This window comes from Leopardus geoffroyi, chromosome E1 (genome assembly GCF_018350155.1).
Source record: "Leopardus geoffroyi isolate Oge1 chromosome E1, O.geoffroyi_Oge1_pat1.0, whole genome shotgun sequence".
Classification (NCBI taxonomy): Eukaryota; Metazoa; Chordata; class Mammalia; order Carnivora; family Felidae; genus Leopardus; species Leopardus geoffroyi.
This window is the reverse complement of record NC_059330.1, coordinates 17,752,615-17,774,169: the sequence shown is the minus strand read 5'-3', so window position 1 is coordinate 17,774,169 and position 21,555 is coordinate 17,752,615. Positions and strand designations below refer to the sequence as shown.

General features: G+C 51.1%; 2 protein-coding genes across 3 annotated transcripts in view; both read right to left on the bottom strand.

Moving 5' to 3' along the window:
- Window positions 1–127: 127 nt before the first annotated feature.
- DHRS13 (dehydrogenase/reductase 13) lies at window positions 128–4,608 on the bottom strand. 2 transcript variants are annotated; one of them, XM_045487889.1, is made up of 5 exons: window positions 4,322–4,608; window positions 4,102–4,220; window positions 2,954–3,077; window positions 2,461–2,784; window positions 128–859 (listed from the first exon to the last, which is right to left on the bottom strand). In XM_045487889.1, exons 1-5 carry the CDS (start codon window positions 4,446–4,448, stop codon window positions 417–419), a joined length of 1,137 nt encoding a protein of 378 aa, XP_045343845.1. In that variant the 5' UTR covers window positions 4,449–4,608; the 3' UTR covers window positions 128–416. The 2 variants fall into 2 exon arrangements, with proteins under 2 accessions (XP_045343845.1, XP_045343846.1); XM_045487890.1 differs by having other exon boundaries at window positions 2,461–2,772; window positions 4,322–4,604.
- Window positions 4,609–6,911: 2,303 nt separating this feature from the next.
- PHF12 (PHD finger protein 12) overlaps window positions 6,912–21,555 on the bottom strand; it is a 41,574-nt gene continuing 26,930 nt past the window's right edge. The window contains exons 6-15 of the mRNA XM_045487878.1: window positions 20,229–20,361; window positions 18,171–18,335; window positions 15,036–15,194; window positions 13,661–14,456; window positions 12,288–12,413; window positions 11,493–11,636; window positions 10,065–10,163; window positions 9,242–9,324; window positions 8,531–8,669; window positions 6,912–8,183 (exon numbers count right to left, since the gene is read on the bottom strand). Coding sequence (XP_045343834.1) covers window positions 7,849–8,183; window positions 8,531–8,669; window positions 9,242–9,324; window positions 10,065–10,163; window positions 11,493–11,636; window positions 12,288–12,413; window positions 13,661–14,456; window positions 15,036–15,194; window positions 18,171–18,335; window positions 20,229–20,361 — 2,179 coding nt within the window. The 3' untranslated portion in view covers window positions 6,912–7,848. The remainder of the gene's footprint in view (window positions 8,184–8,530; window positions 8,670–9,241; window positions 9,325–10,064; window positions 10,164–11,492; window positions 11,637–12,287; window positions 12,414–13,660; window positions 14,457–15,035; window positions 15,195–18,170; window positions 18,336–20,228; window positions 20,362–21,555) is intronic.

Genomic DNA, 21,555 nt, shown 5'->3' with positions numbered 1-21,555 from the left:
TAACTACCTGGCTACCTGGTTGCAACGGACCCAAGTTCAGTCAATCTCCGTGTTGGCAGTGCATCAAATCACAACCCCCCACGTCCTCATCCAGAGCCGATCAGCATCATCCAGAGTGGGGACCAGAAACAGGGAATTCAAATTCTTGAGAAGCAATGTCTGGCACATTAACCACGCCCCCACCCTCACCTCTCAATCTGGGATTATTGTTATTCTCAGGAAGAAATCATCGCCCATGATTTCCTTCCACCAGGAAAAGAGCCGCTCAGAAGAACACAACTTGAAGCTCCAGAAAGGAACCATGGGGGTAAAACCTGCAAACCCCTCAGTGCCCAAGGCGTGGCCTGGAATGCAGTTCAGGTTTTCAAGGGCCACCAAGTGCCATGGAAAGCACCCCAGCCTGGGGATTAGGAGATTTAGGGCTCAGGTTCAGTTTTAACCTGAATTCGGTGTGTGACCTTAGACAAGTCTGGTGAATTGTGAGGGATGGGATGGGGTTCAGAAACTGTGGGCTCCTCAGAGAGGGGGCTGCTCCGGGAAGATGGGGTCCCTGGGTCCTCAGGCTGGGGGTCTTCATGAGGTTCGGCATCCTGGCCAGGCCCAAGCCCTGCCAGCCTTTTACTGGCCTCCCACAGCCGGTGGGCCGCACGATCATCCCGGGCGGCTGGGGGCACCTCCTCTACATGGCAATTGGCAAAATATCTCCCACTGAGAGGTTCAATGCCCTCCTGTAGAGCGCAGTACAGGGGTGTCTGGGCACCCCCTCTTGGCGTCCGCAGCACCAGCCAAGCCAGTGGGCGCAGAAGTGGGCTCAGCCATCCAGGAACGTGGCGCAGGAATAGCTCTGAGTTCACAGGCCCTGTGGACGGGAAGAAAGGCAGGAGTGGGTGAGGACCCAGGAGAAGAGCACTAAGAACGAGGCTACAAGGGAGTGGGGAATGGAGTCCAGTTCCAGGGAAACCAGGAGAGTATTTGGTGGGCATTCAGGGCCCCCACAGGGTGACCTCACTCATTTCGACAGCAAGCTTCCTCCTCTCCATCTAAACTCCTGTACCTCCTCATGCCCCAGTTTCTTCATGCTGTGTCCCCTGCCTGAGGAGACATCTTTTTTCCTAGCTCAAGTCCCGCTCCTTTGTTTAGCCAGCAAACATATATTAACTAACACCTATGGTAGACCAGCCACTGTTTTGGACATTAGAGATGTGGAGTGTAATAAAAGCTTGATAAATGTTAGTTATGATTATTACTGTCACTATTATAATTACTAGTGAGCCTTAGGCAAAGACCATCTAAAATGTAGTATGGGAGGGGTTTCCGGGTGGCTTAGTTGGTTGAGTGTCCACCTCTTGATTTTGGCTTAGGTCATGATCCCAGGGTCGTGGCATCAAGCCCTGCATCAGGCTCTGTGCTGAGCGTGGAGCCTACTTAAGATTCTCTCCCTTTCTCCCTCTGCCCCTCTCGCCTGCTCGTACGCTCTCTCTGAAAAAATAAAAAATAAAATAAAATGCAGTATGGTAAAATGCGTAGGACAGATCTTGTTATCCTGTGATCTGTTCTGTAAGGCAGAGATGGGTTTTATTCATTAGTTAAGTCACTCAGACTAAAAGCTGAAATGCTTACAGTGGACTTCTAGACCCTGGATGACCCAGCCCATCTCTCTACCTCATCTCTTGTCACTCTCCTCCTCTCACTTTGTTCCAGCCACATGGGGCTTCTTGTTCTTTCTCAAGCATACCAGGCACTTCTGCCTCAGGGCCTTTGCACTTGCTATCAGTCTGTTCTTTATACTCTTCTCCCCCGAAAGCCACATGGTTGGTTCATCTCCTTCAGGCCTCTACTCAAATGTCACCTTTTCAGTGATACCTCTTCCTTGCCTGCCGCAGAAAAAGCAGCACCTCCTGTCATTTCATATCCCCGTCACTGTGCTTTATCCTTCCCATGGCACTTTATCATCACCTGTCATTGTAAATATTTATTTATTAGCAGTCTCCCCCTCCCCAAACTAGAATGTAAATTCTACAAGGAAAGGGTCTTTGTTTTAAGTTCACTGCTCTATTCCCAGCACCAAGATTAATGCCTGGTACATAGTAGGTACTCAGTAAATGCTTTTTGAACGAATGAATAATTATTAGCTATCATTATCATCATCATCATCATCATCACCATCATCATATGCTGAGTTCAGTCATATGGATGGGTTCTTGGGGTGAGAACCTGGGTTTTATTCATTGCCATACCCTACCCAGGAGTCAGCATCCAAATTAGTGGTGTGAGAGGAAGAACCCAGACAAGGAGAGCCTCCTTCCAAGATCAGCAAGGAACAGGTCTCTCCTTGTACCGTGCTTCCTTCCTGTTCTGAGCTTCTGTGGCTCAATGAGAGGCTGAGGGAGCACAGGATGGGTTGAGGACGGGAGAGGGGGAATCAAAGCAAAGCAGAGCAGTCAGAAAGCCAGGCCTTACCTGGGTGGGCCGCATAGCAGGTGACACCAGTACCCTCAAGCTGAGTGGCAAGCTCCCTGGCAAATAACACGTTGGCCAGCTTACTGTCGGCATATGCCCGCAGCTCCTGCTGCCAGCCCACCACTGGGCGGTCCAGGCGTGTGAAGTCAAGGTGCCCTCGCCGGTGGGCGGCTGAGGATACCACCACCACGCGACTGGGGGTGCATGTCTTCAGCCGCGGCAGCAGTAGATGTGTCAGCAAGAAGGGGCCAATGTGGTTCACTCGCAGCAGCAGGTTAAATGGCTCGTGGGTCCGGCCACAGGAACTGATCCCTGGGGCGGGGGCTAGATATGAGCAACTGCTCCAGAGGGATCCCCGAAGGCCTCAGTGTCCCCATTTGTGAGACAGCGGTAGGGGGCACCCTTTCCATACATCCTCTGCCCCTTGGTAAGGCCTGGCTGGAGGGGACGGTTGCCCACCCTCTGCCCCCCTGCAGGACCTGCTGCCCCTCACCGGCATTGTGGATGAGGATGTCCAGCCGTGGCTCAGAGCTCAGGAAGGCAGTAGCAAAGGCCCGCACGGAGGCCAGACTGGCCAAGTCCAAGGCCATGAAGATGACCTCATTGTTCCCACTCTCCTGTGGGGCAGCAAGGGCTGGGCTTGTCACCAGGCACCTCTCTCCTCTTCCCTCTCCCCAGGTACCAAATTGTGAGAGTCCACCCCCTACTTTTACTAAGATCTGCCCCTGTGCGTTAGAATGCAGTGGACAAGTATGTGGACTCTGGATGCAAATTGTGACTTTGCCTTTTATTAGATAGAGTGTGACATTAACCTCTCTGGGGCTCAGGTTTCTCCCTGAATAATGGGAATAACGTAATACCTATTTCATGGAGTTGTGAGGATTCAATGAGTTAATATGATGTAAAACGCTTAGAACAGTGCCTGGCACCCAGTCAGCACTGTGTAGGTAGTACTCGCTGTTATTATTAGCATTCCCTCTTCCCATTATTGCTTATCCTAAAATCTGCAACAGACTTCTCATTGGTCTCCCCTCATCCACTCCTGTCCTCTCCAGTCCAGGCTCCGATAGCCACCGAGGGTTTTATTTCAAAATGCTATTCTGACAGTCCATACCCTACTGAGTCCACACCCTGCTATTCTGACAGATCCAATGCTTCACTGTATCTCCACTGCTCATCCTATAAAATCCGAGGTCCTCAATAGGATCTAGAAGTGCCTCCAGAACCTAGCCCTGGCTCAGGGGCTCCAGCCTCTTCATTTTGCCTCTTTCTTCCATATTTCGTGGAAAATTTAAATAAATCCATACAGACTCAATAAATCTTTTCTTTCAGTTTTTTTTCCCCCCTAAATCAAATCAGCTCTCTTGCCTCAGGGCCTTTGCATATGCTGTTCCCTCTGCTGTTCCCTTCCCTACTGTCTTTCATTAGTGTAACCCTTACCGATCCTTAAACATCTTAGAACAGCAATTACTTCCTTCAAAAAGCCCACTTCCTAGCTTTCGTCTGGTGTCCCTTCCCTGTGTGGCCAGAGCACCAGCAGACCCTCTTTTCTGCACTTAACGACCAGAGTTGAGGAAGCCGCTCTGTTCACCCCCTCCGTGTCCGGGTGTGTTCGTTTGTTGCTCACCCTCTCCCCCTCACCTGGCGGAGGTCGAAGGCCGCCGCCTCACCACGTTCCCGGCTCCGGCAGGCCAGCACCACGCGCGCTCCCCGGCGCGCCAGCTCCAGCGCCGTCATCTTCCCGATGCCGCTGTTGGCGCCTGCGGTGGGCGGGCGGTAGCTAGCTGAGCCGAGGCGGACGGGCCGCTGACCCCGCCGCCCGGCCTCCCCGCCACCAGCGCGCCCGGCCTCCAGCACTCACCCGTGACCACAGCCGTGCGGCCGCGCAGGCTGGCTATGCCACCGCAGGGCGGGGCCTTCACGAGGTTGTAATAGACAAGCACGTAGGCGCCCAGCAGCAACCCCGCGCCCAGCAGCAGCGCCTCCATGCCGGCCGCGCCTCCGGGCTCCCGCACAGGCCCCGCACCACCCTGGATCGGAGCCCGTCCGGCGGCTGGCGAACCGCCTCGCACCGGCTCGAGCCTCCCAGAAGGCGGAGGCAGAGGCGGAGGCGAGTGGGAGGCAGGGAAGGGGTGTGTGTGCGTGCGTGGGAGCGTGGGCCGTGCGAGCGCCCCCTAGGCATGCGTCTACGTCCTCTGGGTGTGTGCTTGTGGAACACCTAGGTGCGCGTGTGCTTTGGGGCCCTGGCAGCGCCCTCTAGGTGTGTGCCTGGGTGAGCTCCTTCCAGATGTGTGATCGTGTGCAGGGGCACCCTGGCTATGTACATGAATCCACCCACTCTGAGCGTGTGAATGACTCTGTGGGTGTGTAATGTGCCCACGGGCTCTGGGATTGCCCCTCAGGTTGTGTGTGTGCCTCTGGATCCTCTGTGTGTGAGCTCCTTGTGGGTGTGTACTTGCAGGCCCAGGAAGTACCCTGGAGGTGTGTGCCTGCCTAAGTACCTTTTACGTGTTTGTGCCCATGTGGGCCAAGAGCCCCTCCAGGTGTGTGCAAGCCTCTGTAGTCTCTGCCAGTGTGTGTACTTGAATGAACATCTACGTGTCTGTCCTTTGTGCACATGCCCCTTAGCTGAGGACTTGCTGGAGGGGCTCACAAGGTGTGTGTGTGTGTGGGGGGCCCTCTGGGTGTCATCTGTGCGAAGCAGAGTCCTTCCCTTCTGGAGGGATATGTGCACATGAATGCTGTTATGTCTGAGAGAGAGTCCAGCCCTGGATGCCTTGCCCTCCCTCCATAAACAAGTCCTGCAATTCCTTATCCTCATTTCCAGATCTCAGCTTCTAGAATGCTTCCTTATTCTTCCTATAGAGGCCAGAGAGATGGCACAGTGACCAGGGTGGCACCACCCATCCAGGGCTGTTAGGAGTCACTCCTTAATTAGCTGTATCTCCATGCCTCTGCCGCCCATCCCCTCCATTTCCGACGGGAAGCAAGAAGAGACTGAAATGTAACATGTTACCTGACCTCCAGGAGAAAATTTCTCTGGGATAGTCCTCACAGGTGGTAGAAATGGTAAAGAAGCTCCCTGATTCAATGGAGGAAGTGACTCTGACAGCACGGTGGGTGGTGACAGCTTAGGGAGGCACAGATGAAGGTATTCCTGGCCAGGACAAGGACTTGCCTGAGAAAACCATTACAACTTAGCACCCACTGTTTCACACGTGTGGTGTGCCCCATGGTACGGTCAGCCTTGGAGACACTGAGCGGAACAACAGGTTTCTGCTCTTGGAGAGTTTAAGAGGCCCATCAGGGCAGGGGGAGCAGAGTGGTGGAGACAAAGCAAGGCAGGTAGGTGGAAGCCAGGGACAGACCTCAGATTCCAGGGGTAAGTTTTCTACTTGGCTGCACTAGGGATTCGGGGTTCAGTTGCAGATGCTGTAGGAAGAGGCTGGGAATGGAATATTAATGGAAAAAATGGATGCATACTCCATCCTCAAGGCAAAGTCCTGACCTGCTAACCAGTACCAATTCCTTGAACCCTTGAGGGACAGACACACAGGCGATCCCTGTGTCCTGTCTTCAGGAAAAACGTCCTGGATAGTTTCTCACGTCAGGTCCGAGAGGAGGAAAAGGATGGGAGCTAGGTTCGATGGGAGGGTTCCCAGGACCTTAGGATTAAGGTAACACAGTTGAGTCATCTTCCGATGAGAAGCTGCAATTGTAGGGAAGTTATTATGCTTGGTAGTCACGTGAGTTGCGGCTCGACTGGGTCTAGGGATCGGATCTCTCCTTTTGCTTCATGATGCTCCCCAGAGACGTTTGAGTTGACAACCTGCTCCACACTAGATTCTAAGCTCCAAGAGGTTGGGGCCGTATCTGTCCTGTTGATTGCTCACATCAAGTTCCCTAGCCCAACCCCCAAGTCCTAGCAAAGGCCATGCACAGAGGAGGGAACTCGAGTAATTGCTGCCTGCCCAGCTAAGGCTGACAGGGAAAGGATAAAAACCAGGTGCAGACTCCTCCTAGAGGAGATGAATCAAATACGATAGCAAACAAGTGCAATCGGAGGCAGCCGGAACTCCCGAGGCTAAAGCTTTTAGACCAGAATGCAGACGTCTCCTGACAGGTCCTGTTTTAGTATCTTGGTTTTGGAGTCAACAGGAGCAGGGACCTGCACACACTTGGATTCTTGCAGTATGTGGTCATGTCACATGCTTCTCTCAAGTCGCCCACGAAGCCAGGCGACAGCCCTGCCCTACCCGATGCACCCTGACCCCTCCATTTTCCCACATCCATCTGGGGCTCACTTTTCTCCAAGACCTCTGCTCTCCTGACTTCGCTTGGGGTCTGAGTGTCTTGGGATAAGACTAGTTCACTGAGACTGGGAACAGGATCTTGGGGAGGGTCCCCTCTGAGGGTGATGACAGGTAGGACAGACAGGCAGAAAACATAAGTTGAAGTATTTTTGTTTTTTTATATACAGAATACAGGAAAGTTTCTGTAAAGTCTAAAACATTACAATTACTATGTACATTGGTACTACTTGGGGTTGGGGGAAGGGGAGAGGAGGGAGCCAGGGGTGGGAGGAACAGGAGAGAAGTGGCAAGAGAACAAAAAAAGGAGACGAAACAGGTTTACGACAAAAACGTTTTTGCTACAATAGACAATTTGAAGAAAACGCTCTACCACATGTAGTACTGTACAGTTTTTAAAAACATTGAAAAAATGTCATCACTAGATGTATTTACACAAAATCCAAATACACTTTTCCTTATTTGAAATAAAATAGATGGACAGCCAGAAAAAGAATTCATTTCTCATTTGTCCATAATACACAGTAGCTACCTGTAGTGCAACCGCTGCAGAAAGGGAAAATAACTCGGAGGGTGGGAACCACGGAAGTCGGGTGGGTAGCGATCTTTATATTAAATAAAACAATGATATTGTATAGATTTTGCTGTATGAAAACTGTATTTTTTTCTTTTAATATAAAACTATTGTCACTGCCACAAAATAGAACAAGTTTCTGATTATTTTACAACGGCGGGCGAGGGGGAGGGAGCAGGAGGCGGGTGGGGAACGGTTTGTTGTTGGAGGAAGTGTCCAGACCATCGGCCTTCCCCTCCCTGCCCACGCTGTTCCTCAGCTCGGGTCTGCCGCTTTCCCATGAAATGTCGAGTACAAATATATGTGCAAATGCCCCCTAGAACTTGAGAAAAGAAAAAGGATCTTTAAAAAACAGTCAAAAGGTTTTCTTCATTTCATGCAAAGATTGTAGTTGGAGGGTTTCCGGTGGAGTATAGAAAAAACCCGGGCTTGGTTTGTGTACATTTTTGCATTGCAGGAGTCTCGGGTCGGGCGGACGGGCGGGTGACGGGGTAGCCGCCAGTCCTAGGGAACGGAGTTGGAACGCAGCATGGGGCCCTGGTGGGGCTTGAGAGACAGCTTCTCGGCCAAGACCCCATCCTGCAGCAGGCCAGCATCGCCTTTGGGCTGTTTGGTCGCAAACTCAGTGATGCTGAACACAAACTGCAGGCACCCCAGCTTGATGTAGCTGCCGTGGTGCAGTAAGGCCGTGCCCTCCCAGCCGGCCCCACTGCCCCCAATCAAGCTCGAGCTGCTGGCTTTGCAGTTGCAGGGTCTCCGCTGTGGCCCCTGGGCCTGGGAGCTCATCATGGCTGCCTCCTCACTTGGCTCTTCATCCTGTTTCTGGTGCCGGCGGCGCCCTGGGAACAAGGAGGGTGGTCACGGGACAGGAACAGTGAGCAGCCAGCCCACCCAAGGCGGTTTGCCAGCGCCGGGCCCCTGCACCTCCCCATTCTAACTGCTATGTGACTAGGGCCGAGGGACACCCGGAAAGGGCCAGGGGAGTCTGAAGTCCCCAGGCAGGTGTGTGCCCAGCACTCGCTTCTCTGTGGTTTCCCTGGGCCCGCGAGCAAGGAGAGCCTGGCCGATGTGACCCGGAAGGCAAGAGAGCAGGCCGTCGGCAGAAAGCCAGAGCCCACCCTGAGGGGGCCTTAAGAGAACACGTCCGAAAAAATGGCCGGCTTCGTGGCCACAGGCTCCGACTTACTGATGACACTCTGCACTTTGGCAACAATACTGCTTGGGGGGGTTGGCGGGGTCTTCTCAGAGAAGTCACATGAATACAGCACATTGTCCACCGTTGTCCCGTGCTCACTGTAGTTTAACAGCTCATAATGTTTGGTATTCTGAGGAGGAGGAGGGAAGATAAGATGTGTGGTCTGCTGCGTGGGGCCTGGGGCTAAGGGGAGAGAGGACACATGGAGAAGGCTGTGCTGCTCTACCTGGGGAGCTCTCTTTGTTCCCCAGTCAAGCCCCCCTGCCCTGTCTCTTTAGAATGGGGCTCAAGACTCACCTCCTCAGGGAAGCCTACCTTCCTAGTGGCCCTCACCCCCTCGCTCTCCCACCACTGCTCTACTCTGCCTCCTGGGTCCTGACTCCTGTAGAAATGCTATTCGCTGGCACAGAGGGCCTGGCTTCCTTCTATGCAGGTCCCCTCCCCTGCTTCCGGGTGGGCTCCCCCCACCCCGCTGAGCCCGTGACCAACCTCAGGAGAAATGGTAGCACCGCTCCTAGGGAGCGTTAGTCATGGCAGGATGCCCTTTCACACCAAGACCCTTCTACTCCAGGAATGACAGCGAGCGAAGAAAAGAAGACCTCCCACCTCCCTTCCCCTCATCCAGGGCACTGAACAAAAACCCTGGTGCCTGGGAGTGGCCTCAGGCTGTGAGAGCTCTCCCACCCCTTCCCCACCCCTCACCTCATCATAGAATATGCAGGCGTGTTTCCCAGACACGTAGTTACAGTGACCATAGTTTGTAAGGCACACGTCCATGTCAGCTCCTGTAAGGTGGCAGGAGTAGAGGCAAAGGCAGGCAGAGAACAGACGGTAAGGTGTATGCATGGGAAGGTGGGGGGCAGGGAGTTAGCTTCTGGGTGGGCACCGGGAAGACCTTAGGGGGAGACCAGCTCAGGGCCCTTTCCTTGTATATTTGAACAAAAACCAGCGTCTTTTCCACTCCCCTTCTGAAGAACAGGTGTCCCTGCCAGCTGATCTCTTTCAGAACATGTGGCTGCTGCCCAGAAGGGAACAGTGAGCTCCTGAAGAGGGGGGGTTATTTCCATGAGGGCACAACATGGGGTGCGGGGCTCATAAATCCTATCTTTGGAAAGAAAGGAAATTTCTAGGCCAAAGGCTAATCTGACTGTCCCTCTGTACAAGATGCAGAACTAACTGAAGGTTATGGGTGTGTGAGCACCATCACTTTTTCAAAGACCTCCAGGGACAAAGTATGTGCCCTCTCCTCCGGTTTTATCTGCTTGTTTAAAATGCCTCACTGAGCAGCAGTCACGGCTGACTTTCCCCTCTCCTGATACCACGCTGGGCCCAAAGCAAAAGGGCTTGAGGCAGGGAAGACAAGCAACCGATAGTCTCCTTTCTTAGTCCCTCTTGCCCAGATATCTGCTGGGTTAAACCAGTCGGCCCGAGGGAGGGTCTCCCTCACCCCTTCCTGGCCTCCGTGGGAAGGGGTGGTAGTTTCTAGGGCTGAACAGATGTGGTGCCCCGCCCCCAGCTGGCTCACCTGTCCCGATGTAGAGGGTTCGATAGCACATGTTCACAGCTCCTCCCAAACCCAAGAGAGGGTAGAACACAGCTCGGGCCTGTACTTCCTTTCTTTGCACTACAAGACAAACACAGACACAGGATCATTCAGAAACTCAGAACCTGGACCTTTGGCTCACGGTCTAGAGAAAATAATCCCACTAGGATGAGTCATCTTTAAAAACTCACCTTGGACACGGGGCTGCTTCAGGGTGGCACTCTCTCCCCCCACCCACAGCATTTCCAACACGGGGTAAGAGAGACCATCTTTGAAAGTGGTCACAGAATTCAAAGATGAAAGTACTTTAAGTTCCTGGGCTGACTGGTTTATCAGGGATATACCAGATGTACTGTAGGGAGGCCAAGCAAAACAACAGTAGGCACAGACCAGTGTTTCTCGAACTTTAATGTGCATATGAATCAACTAGAGATCCCGTCAAAATGCAAATTCTGATTCTGTGGGTCAGAAGCGGGGCCTGAGCTCTGCGTTTCCAACAAACTCTCAGGTGATGCTGATGCTGCTGGTCTGGGGACCACACAATTTAAACCAGTAAGGCTCAGTAAGGGTTAATGCTCAAAGGAATATCCAAAGCAGTTAATGTCTTGGGAAAAATTTTCAGGAGACTAGCCCAAATGTTACTTTATTTATTATTATCATTACCATCATCATCATCATTTTTTTTTTTTTTTTTAAAAATTTTTTTTTTTTTTTTCCAACGTTTATTTTATTTTTGGGACAGAGAGAGACAGAGCATGAATGGGGGAGGGGCAGAGAGAGAGGGAGACACAGAATCGGAAACAGGCTCCAGGCTCTGAGCCATCAGCCCAGAGCCCGACGCGGGGCTCGAACTCACAGACAGCAAGATCGTGACCTGGCTGAAGTCGGACGCTTAACCGACTGCGCCACCCAGGCGCCCCGTCATCATCATCATTTTTAACGTAAACTCCACACCCAACATGGGGCTGGAACTCCTGACCCTGAGATCAAGAGTTGTATGCTCTACTGACTGAGCCAGCCAGGTGCCCCTAGATCAACTGCTATTCTGCTTCTCACCTTGAACTTGAAAAATTCCCTTTTGGGAAACCTTTGTAACCCAAATATTTGGAAGTAGTTCAGCAGAAAGTGCACCACATATACCCAAAGGCATTCGTAGCTGCTTTGTGTGTCTCAAAGCGGATGAGCACGAAAGTTACAACAGACTTCCCCGAGTCTGACGTGAAAGCTGTGGTTGCGATTTTGTTCCAGCTTTCTGGGAAAAGAAACCACGGCGCTTTATTAAGGCCATTAAAGACACACATGGAACACTGAGATAGTCAAAGCCAAGACTCCTCAGGAGGGGAGACGGCCGCTCACATGCACAGGGGAGATCTGATGGTGGGCTGCGGCGGCAGGGGTGTGCGTGCGCACCTTCTGTGTGGTGCCCTCCAGAAGCCAGCGGATGTGCCCCGACACTGCCCGGTGAAGCTTGGACCCGGGAGGGGAAAAGCTGATGTATTCTCTGCAAGGCCAGAAACTTGATCAGCTTCTCGTCCAGCATATTTATCTCGATTTCTATTAACCAAAGAGAGAGATTAAAAAAAGCAGCTGAGGAGGAATTGGAATGTGGAAGTAGGTGAGGGTCACAGAGCAAATAGTTAAGCATTCCTAAAATCTAGCCAAGTGATTTTTCTCGAACAGGCGAGAGTACAAAGTGGCCTAAGGATCCAGAGCTCAGCATCTCAACTGGCCGTTTGCAGTGAGATGGACCCCAATGCAGCCTGTGCAGATGCCTCTTGCAGTGGGCAGCTTGATTTTAGGTTAAGTGGTCCTAGAAAGGTAGAACAAAATAGACCACCTGCCTGCCTGTGGAGGAGGCCTGGATGTCGGACATGGAGGCTTAGATCTGCTACCCACCCTCTTCAGACGTCAAGCTCTGCCTCCATTCTCTTTGACTTTGGGAACAAGGCCCTCCTGGTTTAGTCTGCCTCAAGTAATTCTCTTCTCACAGGTTCAACTTGGTCCCACTCTTTCACCTTGGAGTCTGTGTATAAGCACGTGGAGAAGGCAGAGGTGGGAGGGAGCCTTCTTTCTTAACCCACATCCCCAGCCCTCGGAGGTCAGGCATCCCTTCTGTTCCTTTTCTGAAATGAGCTCGAATGCCGCGCAGGGACAGCACCTTCACGCAGCAGCAGCTGGTGGGAGAGCAGCAGCTCACGCACTCACCTCCATTGACATCCATAAATGCTCGCAATGAGTTGGTGAGGTCCACCATGGCAGTAGAGTTGGCTGGGAAAGAGGGTACGGTTAAAGCGCTTCCTATGGATAACGTGCCGGGGCTGACCTTGCCATCTGGGGACGGAGCAGGAAGACTGTTACTTACGTCGCCTGAGGGAAACCCACCGGTCCAATCCCCCACTGCCGAGACAGGTCTGGATTTCGGACCCAAGGTGATGTTCCCTTCTTGATTCTCACCCCATAGGCTCTGGAACTCCTAGAGCTAAAAATGTGTGGTGAGCAAGGGCAGATGGAACGACAACGCACCCGGGCACGCAGGAGTCTCCAGAGCACGGAGAACCAGTGAAATCTACTGCTCTGGGAAATGTGGTAGGGTGGCTTTGTTCTCTGGGCCATGACTACCTCCCTGCTGCCTCCAGTCATTCAACTAAGTGGTGCCTGCCCCTGCGTTTCCTGCCTCCTGAAGTTCGACTCACAGGGTGCAAGATCTATCCAGGCTGGTATTTAGAGGTAAACAGAGACAGGAAAAGAGCCTGAGGGTAGGGGCCATCCTGGGACCAGGGGCCCCCATGCAGAGAAGTCACAGTCACCTGGTTACCGAGACTCCCAGCTGACTAGGAGGCCAGCTTCAGTTCAGACGGGAGAGACCACAGGGGGTTCCAGCAGCATCTGAAACCTGGTTCAGATGCTGGGGTCAGCAATCTCGAGGTCCAGAGTGCTGACTGGGGACAGCTGAGAGAGCAGGTCCACACTAGGCCAAGTATGGGTGTAGGGGACCGCCTTTCTGCAAGTGGCCCAAGGGTGAGCTTCTGGGCCGGATCAACCTCTTTGGGCATGCCACTCTGCAGCTATCCTGAAAGGTGGTGTTGCTTTCTAACTCTGCCTTCCCTGGCATGGAAGCTCCTTCAAACCAGGGGGCTCTGAGAATCTGGATCAGGTGTGACCTGGTCTCTGGTGTGGATCATGAAACACGGAGGCCATCACCTAGAACCTCAGGCTGGCCACAGGGGTTCCAGAGATCATGCTGCCTTCCTCTAAGGTGATGGAACAAAACAAGCAGAAGACTAGGCCTGAAATGGGAAGGTGGAGTCAGGAGACCCAGCCGTGGTTCCGATCCTGCCACTGACTCGGTAGGTGACCTAGAGGAAATCACTTAAACTTTCAGAGCCTAAGCAACCCCACCAATAAAACGGGGGACAAGTTAACACATGCTTTCTCCTCTATCACATAAGTGGGGAGAGGACAAATAAGACCGAGATCAAAGTCCTCTGAAATATGCCCAGGAACGTGTTTTCTGAAGTTTAACTGCCAGAAAGAGCATGAAACTACTCCAAATCACCCCCAGGTTGAGCACCACTCACCTGATGATGGCGCTGGTGAGCAGAATCGTTGGTTGGCTCCTGTGGCCAAGATACCATCTCCTGCTGCTTGGGGGGGAGTGAGCACCCGGGTGGCATTTGGGGGTGAGCCCAGTGGCCTTGAATCTGTCAACGGAGGTCCTATCTGTGATTGGACAGTCTTTCTTTGCAAAGTGCTGGTGTTCTCGATGCTGGCACAAGAGCTGGGAATGGAAGGGGGCAGGCTTGGGACAGGAACCAAACTCCTCTGGGGGCAAGAGCTGGGGCCAGTGGCATTCTCTGTCTTCACAATGATGCCGACGGTGTGGTTCTGAAGCCCCCCAGCCGCTGGTGGCGTGAGGGGCCGGGGCCAGCCTTGCCGGTGGGAGAGGCCTGGTAAGGGGGTGTTGGCGCCTGGAAGTCGCCGGGGGTCCGTGGAATCGGTGGGGTTGCTGTAGAGGTGTGGGCCATTGGCTTTCACCTCTGTGCTCACTGGCCCGTTGGCAGTCCCGCAGGGGGCTTTCTTGGATTTTTCCGCACAGGAACTGCAGCTGATGTCCTCTAGGGCTGGGGGCTGGTGGGGTGGAGAGCAGCTCAGGGAGTTCTGGGAGCTAATCCCTGAGGGGCAGGATAAGGGGCAGTGGGAAGGTGTAGGTGCCTTGTCAGCTGTTTGCAGGGAGGTGGTGATTGAGCTGTCAGTCACAATAACAGGCTTAATATCAGCCTTCTCTGTCTGTTCAGAGTCCCAATGCGAAGGCATCTGCTTAGCAGATAAATGTTTCAATATGCTGCACTGGAGCGCAACAACACTACAGAGCCACTGCAATGGAAGGAGAGGAGAGGAGAGGAGGGTGAGAGGCCTGGGAGGCGCTGGTCCTTCCTGCCCCAGAGGCCAGGGCTACAGCACAGCTGATAAACACTGTTTCCAAGGTCCCACTGCAAATGCCCAGAAAAGGTGTGTTTGACTTCTGATAAGATTCCATTTCCATTCCCAAGCAAGACTTGTTGGTATACTCAGCAGCCAACACCCTGGTCGGCAGAGCTCACCTTGTGAACCAATATCCAGCAAGTACCCTAAGCAACTGCTGTGTGTCCAGCCCGATCAGCTAACCTCTCTATGGGTCTACTGGTCTCCTTCTGCAAGACAGACTTGCTCATCTCACAGCACACTGGGGGACGGATGGAGAAAAACAGACTGCTTGACTGCACTTCTTTTACTTGCCTCAGAATATCAGCCAGAGGTTCTCTCTGGAATATTCAACCATTGGGGGCTGGAGAGTGGGGGTCGGTGGGATTGCAGAAGATGGGGATGGGAATGGCACTGAGGCTAGTTCCAGTAACAGCTGTGGTGAGAAGGAAGGAAGATTGGCTTTGGAATCCCAGCCCTGCCTTCACTCACCTCTTGCTGCTCTGCCTGGGTGGCTAAGTGCTCAGAGTTCAAAAGGTGCGTCTGTGATTCCTCGGGGATCCCGTTGCAGATCAGCTCCCCATCCCGAATGGCCGCCGGTGCAATGAGAGGGGGTGGAAACTGGTACTGAGATTTTATAGCATCGGGAACCTGTTTAGTATAGAAGGAGGAGGAGACGGAGATAGTGCCGACATGTCCAGTTGATTCTGCCTCTTCTGTCTGCGGTGCTGATGCCCGCGGGACCATTGTGCACTCTGGGGTCCACTAACACAAGGAGGCTCAGTGGGCTGCAACCGCTCTGTGCCTCAGACACACACGCATTAGCCAGAGAAGGTACAGAGCTGGAAACGACAGGCGTGCGCCCCGTCCCCCACCTTCTTCATTCAGGTCTACGGCCCGCAGAAGCCAGAAACCATTGCTTTGGCCTAAAGAAGTGTAGGGCTGACACTGGACACAGCTTCAGAGTGGTACTCTCTAGGCTCTTACTGCTCAGCATCAAGTTTGGGAGAGTAAGCCGTATCTGAGAGGTAAAACGTCAAAGGAGGTCACATTTACAGTGGAAATGCTCAGCATGAAGTCTGGCCTGTGATAAGCACTCAGTCAATGTCAGTTTTCTTCGTCCACTCATTCATGACTCATGAAACAACTGAAGACCTCTTTGTTGTACAAAGACAGAAGACACGTTCTGAATCACGCCATGTAAGGATGAAAGAGCCACACAACAAGCCAAGAGTCATTCACACATTCAACCAACATTTATTGAGTACCTCCTGAGTCTGGACACTGTACCCAGTCCTAGAGATCCAGAGATGAAGAAAACTTAAGCTCTGCCCTCAAGGAGCTCACAGTCTCGTTGGGGGAGATAAACATTACAATACAGTGTAATGGGTCCTAGAATAGAGGCATGGCTAAGGAACTATTAAAAATATGGAGGAGAATGCTTGTTTCTGTCTGGGGGACAACGACAGATTTTATAGGAAGGCAGTATTTGAGACTTGGAAGTTGAGAACTTCCAGGCAGACAAAGGGGAAATAAGGGTAGGGGAGCAGCATATAAGGCATAGAGATGTGGAAGCACATGACGGACTTGGAAAACATTTGGAGAACAGATTTGGTGACCGAGTCCCTATGGAGGATAACAGAAGAACTGAAAACGGTTCCCAGAATTTTGCCTTGAAGGACCGGGTGGAGATTGCGGTCATTCACTGAAACAGGAAATACAAGAGGAAGAGCAGATTTGGAGGCAGAAGACTTTCGGTCTTGGGCAAGTTGAGACTGAAGTGTCTGTGGGATGGGCAGACAGATAGGAATCCAGACATGAGGAGAAAGTCAAGAGATATGGAATTGAGAGACAGCACCATTAATGGTGGTGGCTGGTGCCATGGGCTTGTCCAAAGTCAGCCAGGAATGGGAGGGGGAGGAGTGGAGTGGTAGGCAAGCCTAAGGTTGCCCCCCTTGGCGAAGAGTGAAGGGGTAGCAGGAAGAGGAATCCCTAACACAAAGTTCTTAGCCAATTTTGCTGCCCTGCTCTGTATCAACAATGAGGATGGTTCAGGTCAGAGCTGGAACACTGTCCACCACCGTCCTGTGCTACCACAGTCCTCACTTCACTCTCAAATTGTCCAGTACGGAATGCTCAGCAGGCAGCTCTTTCTGCCCACGTGTCCTGTCCCCGTGCTATAACAAAAATACTTGGTCTGCCCTGCAAGGGAAAAAAAGTGCTATTCAGGCAACTCGTGCCCTTGGATTTTCCTCAAGAATAGGGAAAGCTTGGGGCACCCAGGTGGCTCAGCTGGTTGAGCATCTGGCTCTTGATTTCACTCAGGTCACGATGTTATGGTTCAGGAGATGAACCCGCGTCTGGTTCTGCACTGACAGTGCAAAGCCTGCCTGGGATTCTCTCCCCACCCCTTCACCCGTCTCTGCCCCTCCCCTGCTTGTGCTCTGCTTCTCTCTCTCTCAAAATAAATAAATAAACATGAAGGCGGGGGGGGGGGGGAAGAATAGGGAAACCTTTGAAGGGGGAGAGGGCATTGTGAAACAGAATTTTCTCAAGGCTTTCTGGGACTGTTCACTTCAGCCGCCAGGCTCTCTTCCAAATCCACGTGGTGAATTACACAGTTTAGTTTACTTTTAGATCTGTTTTACTGAGATATGAGGCATGCCATCTCTATAATACCCCCAACTGAAAACACCTTGATTTAATTTTAGAAACCGGTATTTATATTGAAGTATAAATATTTACACACTTAAGAGATTGTTATACAATTTCCAACAGTTAACATCTTGCTAGCGCTGACATCCACTGGAAGTGATGGGAGTGGGGTGAGTGATTTAAAGCGTTGCTGCCACCAAGTGGCCATATTTGAGAATTGCTGGTCTCCACTGGCACACAGCACAGCCTGTGTGCGGGATTATTCCAAAAGGAGAAAAATCAAGCTTCTATGTGGGTCCACGGTGTTGGGCTCTCTAGGTTAAATGAATGACGAAACTGAATGGCTTTTGAGAAACAGCCTCAACACCACCAAATGCTTTTCAATAAAGGAATTTTTTCTGTTGATCTCAGCAGATCTCAGCTAAAGTTGACACTTTAGCAACTGTCAAGGGCATACAAGAATGTTAGATATTATTACGGCAAGGCCACAACTTGGAATATTCGTTATATATTACCAGCACCTTGGAAAAACAGATTTAACTCTCCTTTAGGCATTTTCCTCTTAAGTTTCTCAGCTGGGATAGCTCCTCCCTTCCACATGGGTCTCTGCTTCATCACCACCACCTTCATCCCGCCAGACAGCTCTTGGAAAGGGGCCACCTCCCAGGAACAGATAGCATGAGTACCAGGCCAGGGGTGGCAATAGCAGAGCACATCGGTCTGGCGGAAGGGGCTAACGAGCACTCATCAGGAGAACTGAAGACTTGCAGAGTTTGGGGTTTGGCCTTGGTAATCCTGACCACCACCCTCAAGTATTAAAATGTGTGGTCACATTCACCACTTGTTGAGACACCACAGACAAATCTCAGGGCTTCAGTCTCCCTGTCCATAAATTTGGGACCACTAATCCTCTGTCTATCCCATGAAAGCAATCAGAGCCCACTCTCCTGCCTGCTCCAGGTTGGGACTCACCTTCAAGCTTCTTCTTTTGACTGACTGGAGCACTCGGCGGTTAGGAGGGTGCTTCTTGTGGATTCGGTTCAGGAAGTCCACTTTGACCACATGCTGCGAAATGGTGTCCTGGAAACGGTCAAACACCTGGCACCGATTGCTCAGCGTCATATTCTTCTGGTTCAGCTAGGGACAAAGCAGACACACTTTTACAATGACCCTCAAAAGGCATCCCCTCCCAACTAACTATCCTCTAGGTCTGAAAAATAGAAGCCCTTGGCCAAATAGGTTCCTTCTGTCAGGGGCTGATACGTCAACACCCCTGTCAGAGGGCTAGGGAACTTTCTCCCTCAGTCCTGCCTTTCTCCCTCAGTCCTGCCTGGTCCAGAGAGAGAAAACTGGTATGTTGCTATTCCCTAGAGAGGCTTGAGGGGGGCAGGAAATAGGAAATTAGTCACAAGTACCCTTCAAATCCAGCCTGACAGCTCAGACCACCTTTTGCCAGTGGACCCTAACAGAGCACAGGTTTCAGAGGACAGGCGGGCCTTGGCCCTCGAGACCCAGACTCCCTTTCTAGCAAGGCACTCATTCCCACGGGAAGCAGGACGGTTTCCTATATAGGAGCTTGGCTAACAGCAAGGATCAGCACCAGAATCCTGTGTGCTCTGCTCTATTCCTCTTCCAACATACCAGGGAACATTAGTGAGCCCATCTGGATATCACAGTCCTGCTCTAGAGGAGGAGGAAAACCTGGGCTGCTCTAAGAGGCCGAAGGGAGGGAAGAAAGAATTTTGCGCAGCAGCATACAGAAGGCATATAAAAACTATGCCACTTTCCCTCTAAACTTTAATGCAGAAAAGATCTGCTCAGAAGCTTCATGATTAGTAAGGTAGGAAAAACCCCTAGGTGGCTAAGTAAATAAATTATCTAATTAATAATTTTTCATCTGTTGGAAAGTTGCTCTTTAAGATTCATATTTGGGCGTATAGCTGATGGTAGTTTTTTTCTGGTTTGGCAGGAGGCAAAATGAAACACTCGTAACTGAGCTTGGAGAGAAGCTTCCTCCTACATAAACCTTTCTGAGCAGCGTTAGCCAAATGAAGAGGCCAAAGCAAACGTTTTTGCCCCATGTGTGCAAGTCTATAACCAAGGCTCCTCAGTGCAATGTGAGGAGCACTCTGTCACGCTGAGGGTCAAAAGACATTCCGTGGTCATTACCATCTCATACACAACGTCTTAAGCAATAATCTTTTTAATCTGGAAAGGCTGAACTTATAAGGGAGCTGCTCTTCTGAAGCCCTCACCCATTCAACCTTGTAAACGGCTGTTCTTAGTGCCTAGAGGGAAAGGGCCTAAGCCTAAGCCTCTTTTGGAGATAGCAAACTACAGTTCTGTTTTAGCCCCAGGAAGCGTCTGGAAAATGTACCCAAGACTCCTGGGAGATAAGATAAAAGGACCCTTACACCAGTCATTTATTCAACAGCTTACTTACTATCATGCACCATGATAAGGTGGGGGTCAAAAACTAAAGAGAAGGGGAAGATCCTCATGTGATGCCTAGGACACGTTAGTGTTCAATAAATGGCTGATTGTTTGGAACACTGTTATCCATGTCAATTCTTCAATTCTCCCAAGTTACTGGGATTTGACTGTCTGTCATTCCTGAGATATGAGAATAAACGTTTTAGAATTTCTAGTTTGCTCCCTCTAAAAATAAGACACAGGAAAATACAGAGGCAGCTACCACGAGAACATTTATTCCCATGAGTTGGATTGAATATACGCCCCCCCCCCCTTCATGGCTATAACATCAACTGCTCAATTCACCATGGAATAAATTTATGTATAAACAATCAAGTCTGCCTGTACAGCTAAAACAAGGCATTGTGGGAAAATGCAAAACGCACAGCTGAGGCATGTCAAAATGATTGGAACTGAGTAGGATGGTCTGCAGAAATCCGTATTTGAGAGATTATATAGCGAACTCTGGTACAAAGCTGACCTTACTATGCTTTCTACTGAATCAGGCCATGCCCTGGCTGTGCCCAGAGAGAACAGAAGGGACAATGCTGTGCTTACCACCACATGTTCGATGTGATTCGGACACATCCATCTGCCCAGGGGCATGGCAGTGAGCGGTGGCTCGAGGCAGTCCATGTGGAACAGGAGGGGGCAATAGTCACACTGGATGAGAGGGGCCACACGGCAGCTCCTGCAAAAAAGAGATGTAGGCCATTTCTGTGGCAAGATGGGAGAATTCAAACCAACTGTGCACTATGGAACAGCCCCTCCTTAATCCTCACAATGTTCTCCCAGGGCCTCCTCCCCCAGTGATCAGTTACACTCAGTTAGGAAGATGGATGAAGTTGGGGGCTACCACCAGGCTCTCCATTATTCTCTAAGAGGAATGTGTCTTGTGGGGAAGTGAATGTTTATTTGGAGTATAGCTAAAGTGGCTGTCAGAGCAGGAATGATCAATGCTCAGTGCCCACAGGGGGAAGACAGCCAACTCCGCTCTGATTTTTCTACTCCTTAAAAGAAAGTAACTACCTTATTTAAAAAAACAAACAAGCAAAAGAAAACCCAACAAAAAAAAATCCCTCTAGCCCTGTTTCTAGAGTCTTACACTACAGCAAGAAAGGATTTCTCTTCTGCGTGAAGCACCCAGCAAAAATGACACAGGAAGAGTTGTGTTGGCAAAGAATTCTGTGATGTATTCATGTATATGCACAGTTCAAGGGAGGGGCTTCAGCAAGTAACTATGATATTCCCTGGGTCCCTGAGATGCACTGGAGCCTCAGTCTGGGCCTGGCTCAGAGTTCTTTCTGCTGCCCTACTATCTAGTTCCCTATAGCTTTTGTTGTGGAACCTTTCTTTCTTTCTTTCCTTTTTTTGGGAACATTTCTTTTTGATGGCTATTTTCTCCTGCTATCCTGCCCTTCTAAGATACCCAGGCCAGTAAGTCCAGCGTCAGTAATTGAAGCAGCTGGTTCCCGTCACTGAGGAGATCCTATTTGAAGGAAACCAGTGTCTCAGGGAAGCTACAACTGGGGCAGCCTGGAGGCTTTTGGAAGTCATCCAGTCTGATGCATGTTAGCTACCATGGATACTTGTACTGCTTTTAAACTCATCTTTGGTGATTTAAAAAGTTATTTGCCCTTTCCAGGGACCTGTGTCTCTGCTGGCCACGGTTCCTACTGCTAGCTAGTCAAAATATCTCACGCTTCTGTTTAAGTCCAACTCCTCCTATTCGAGCGTCTATAAACACAGTCTACAGTACTTAAGGGAATTTGCTGTAAAGACAGTCAAGGCTCTGGTCAATTAGTCACTCAGTCTCTGTACTCATACCATCAGAATATGGGTTATCCACATTTAACAGATAGAGTTTGGGAGAGGTGATGGAAGA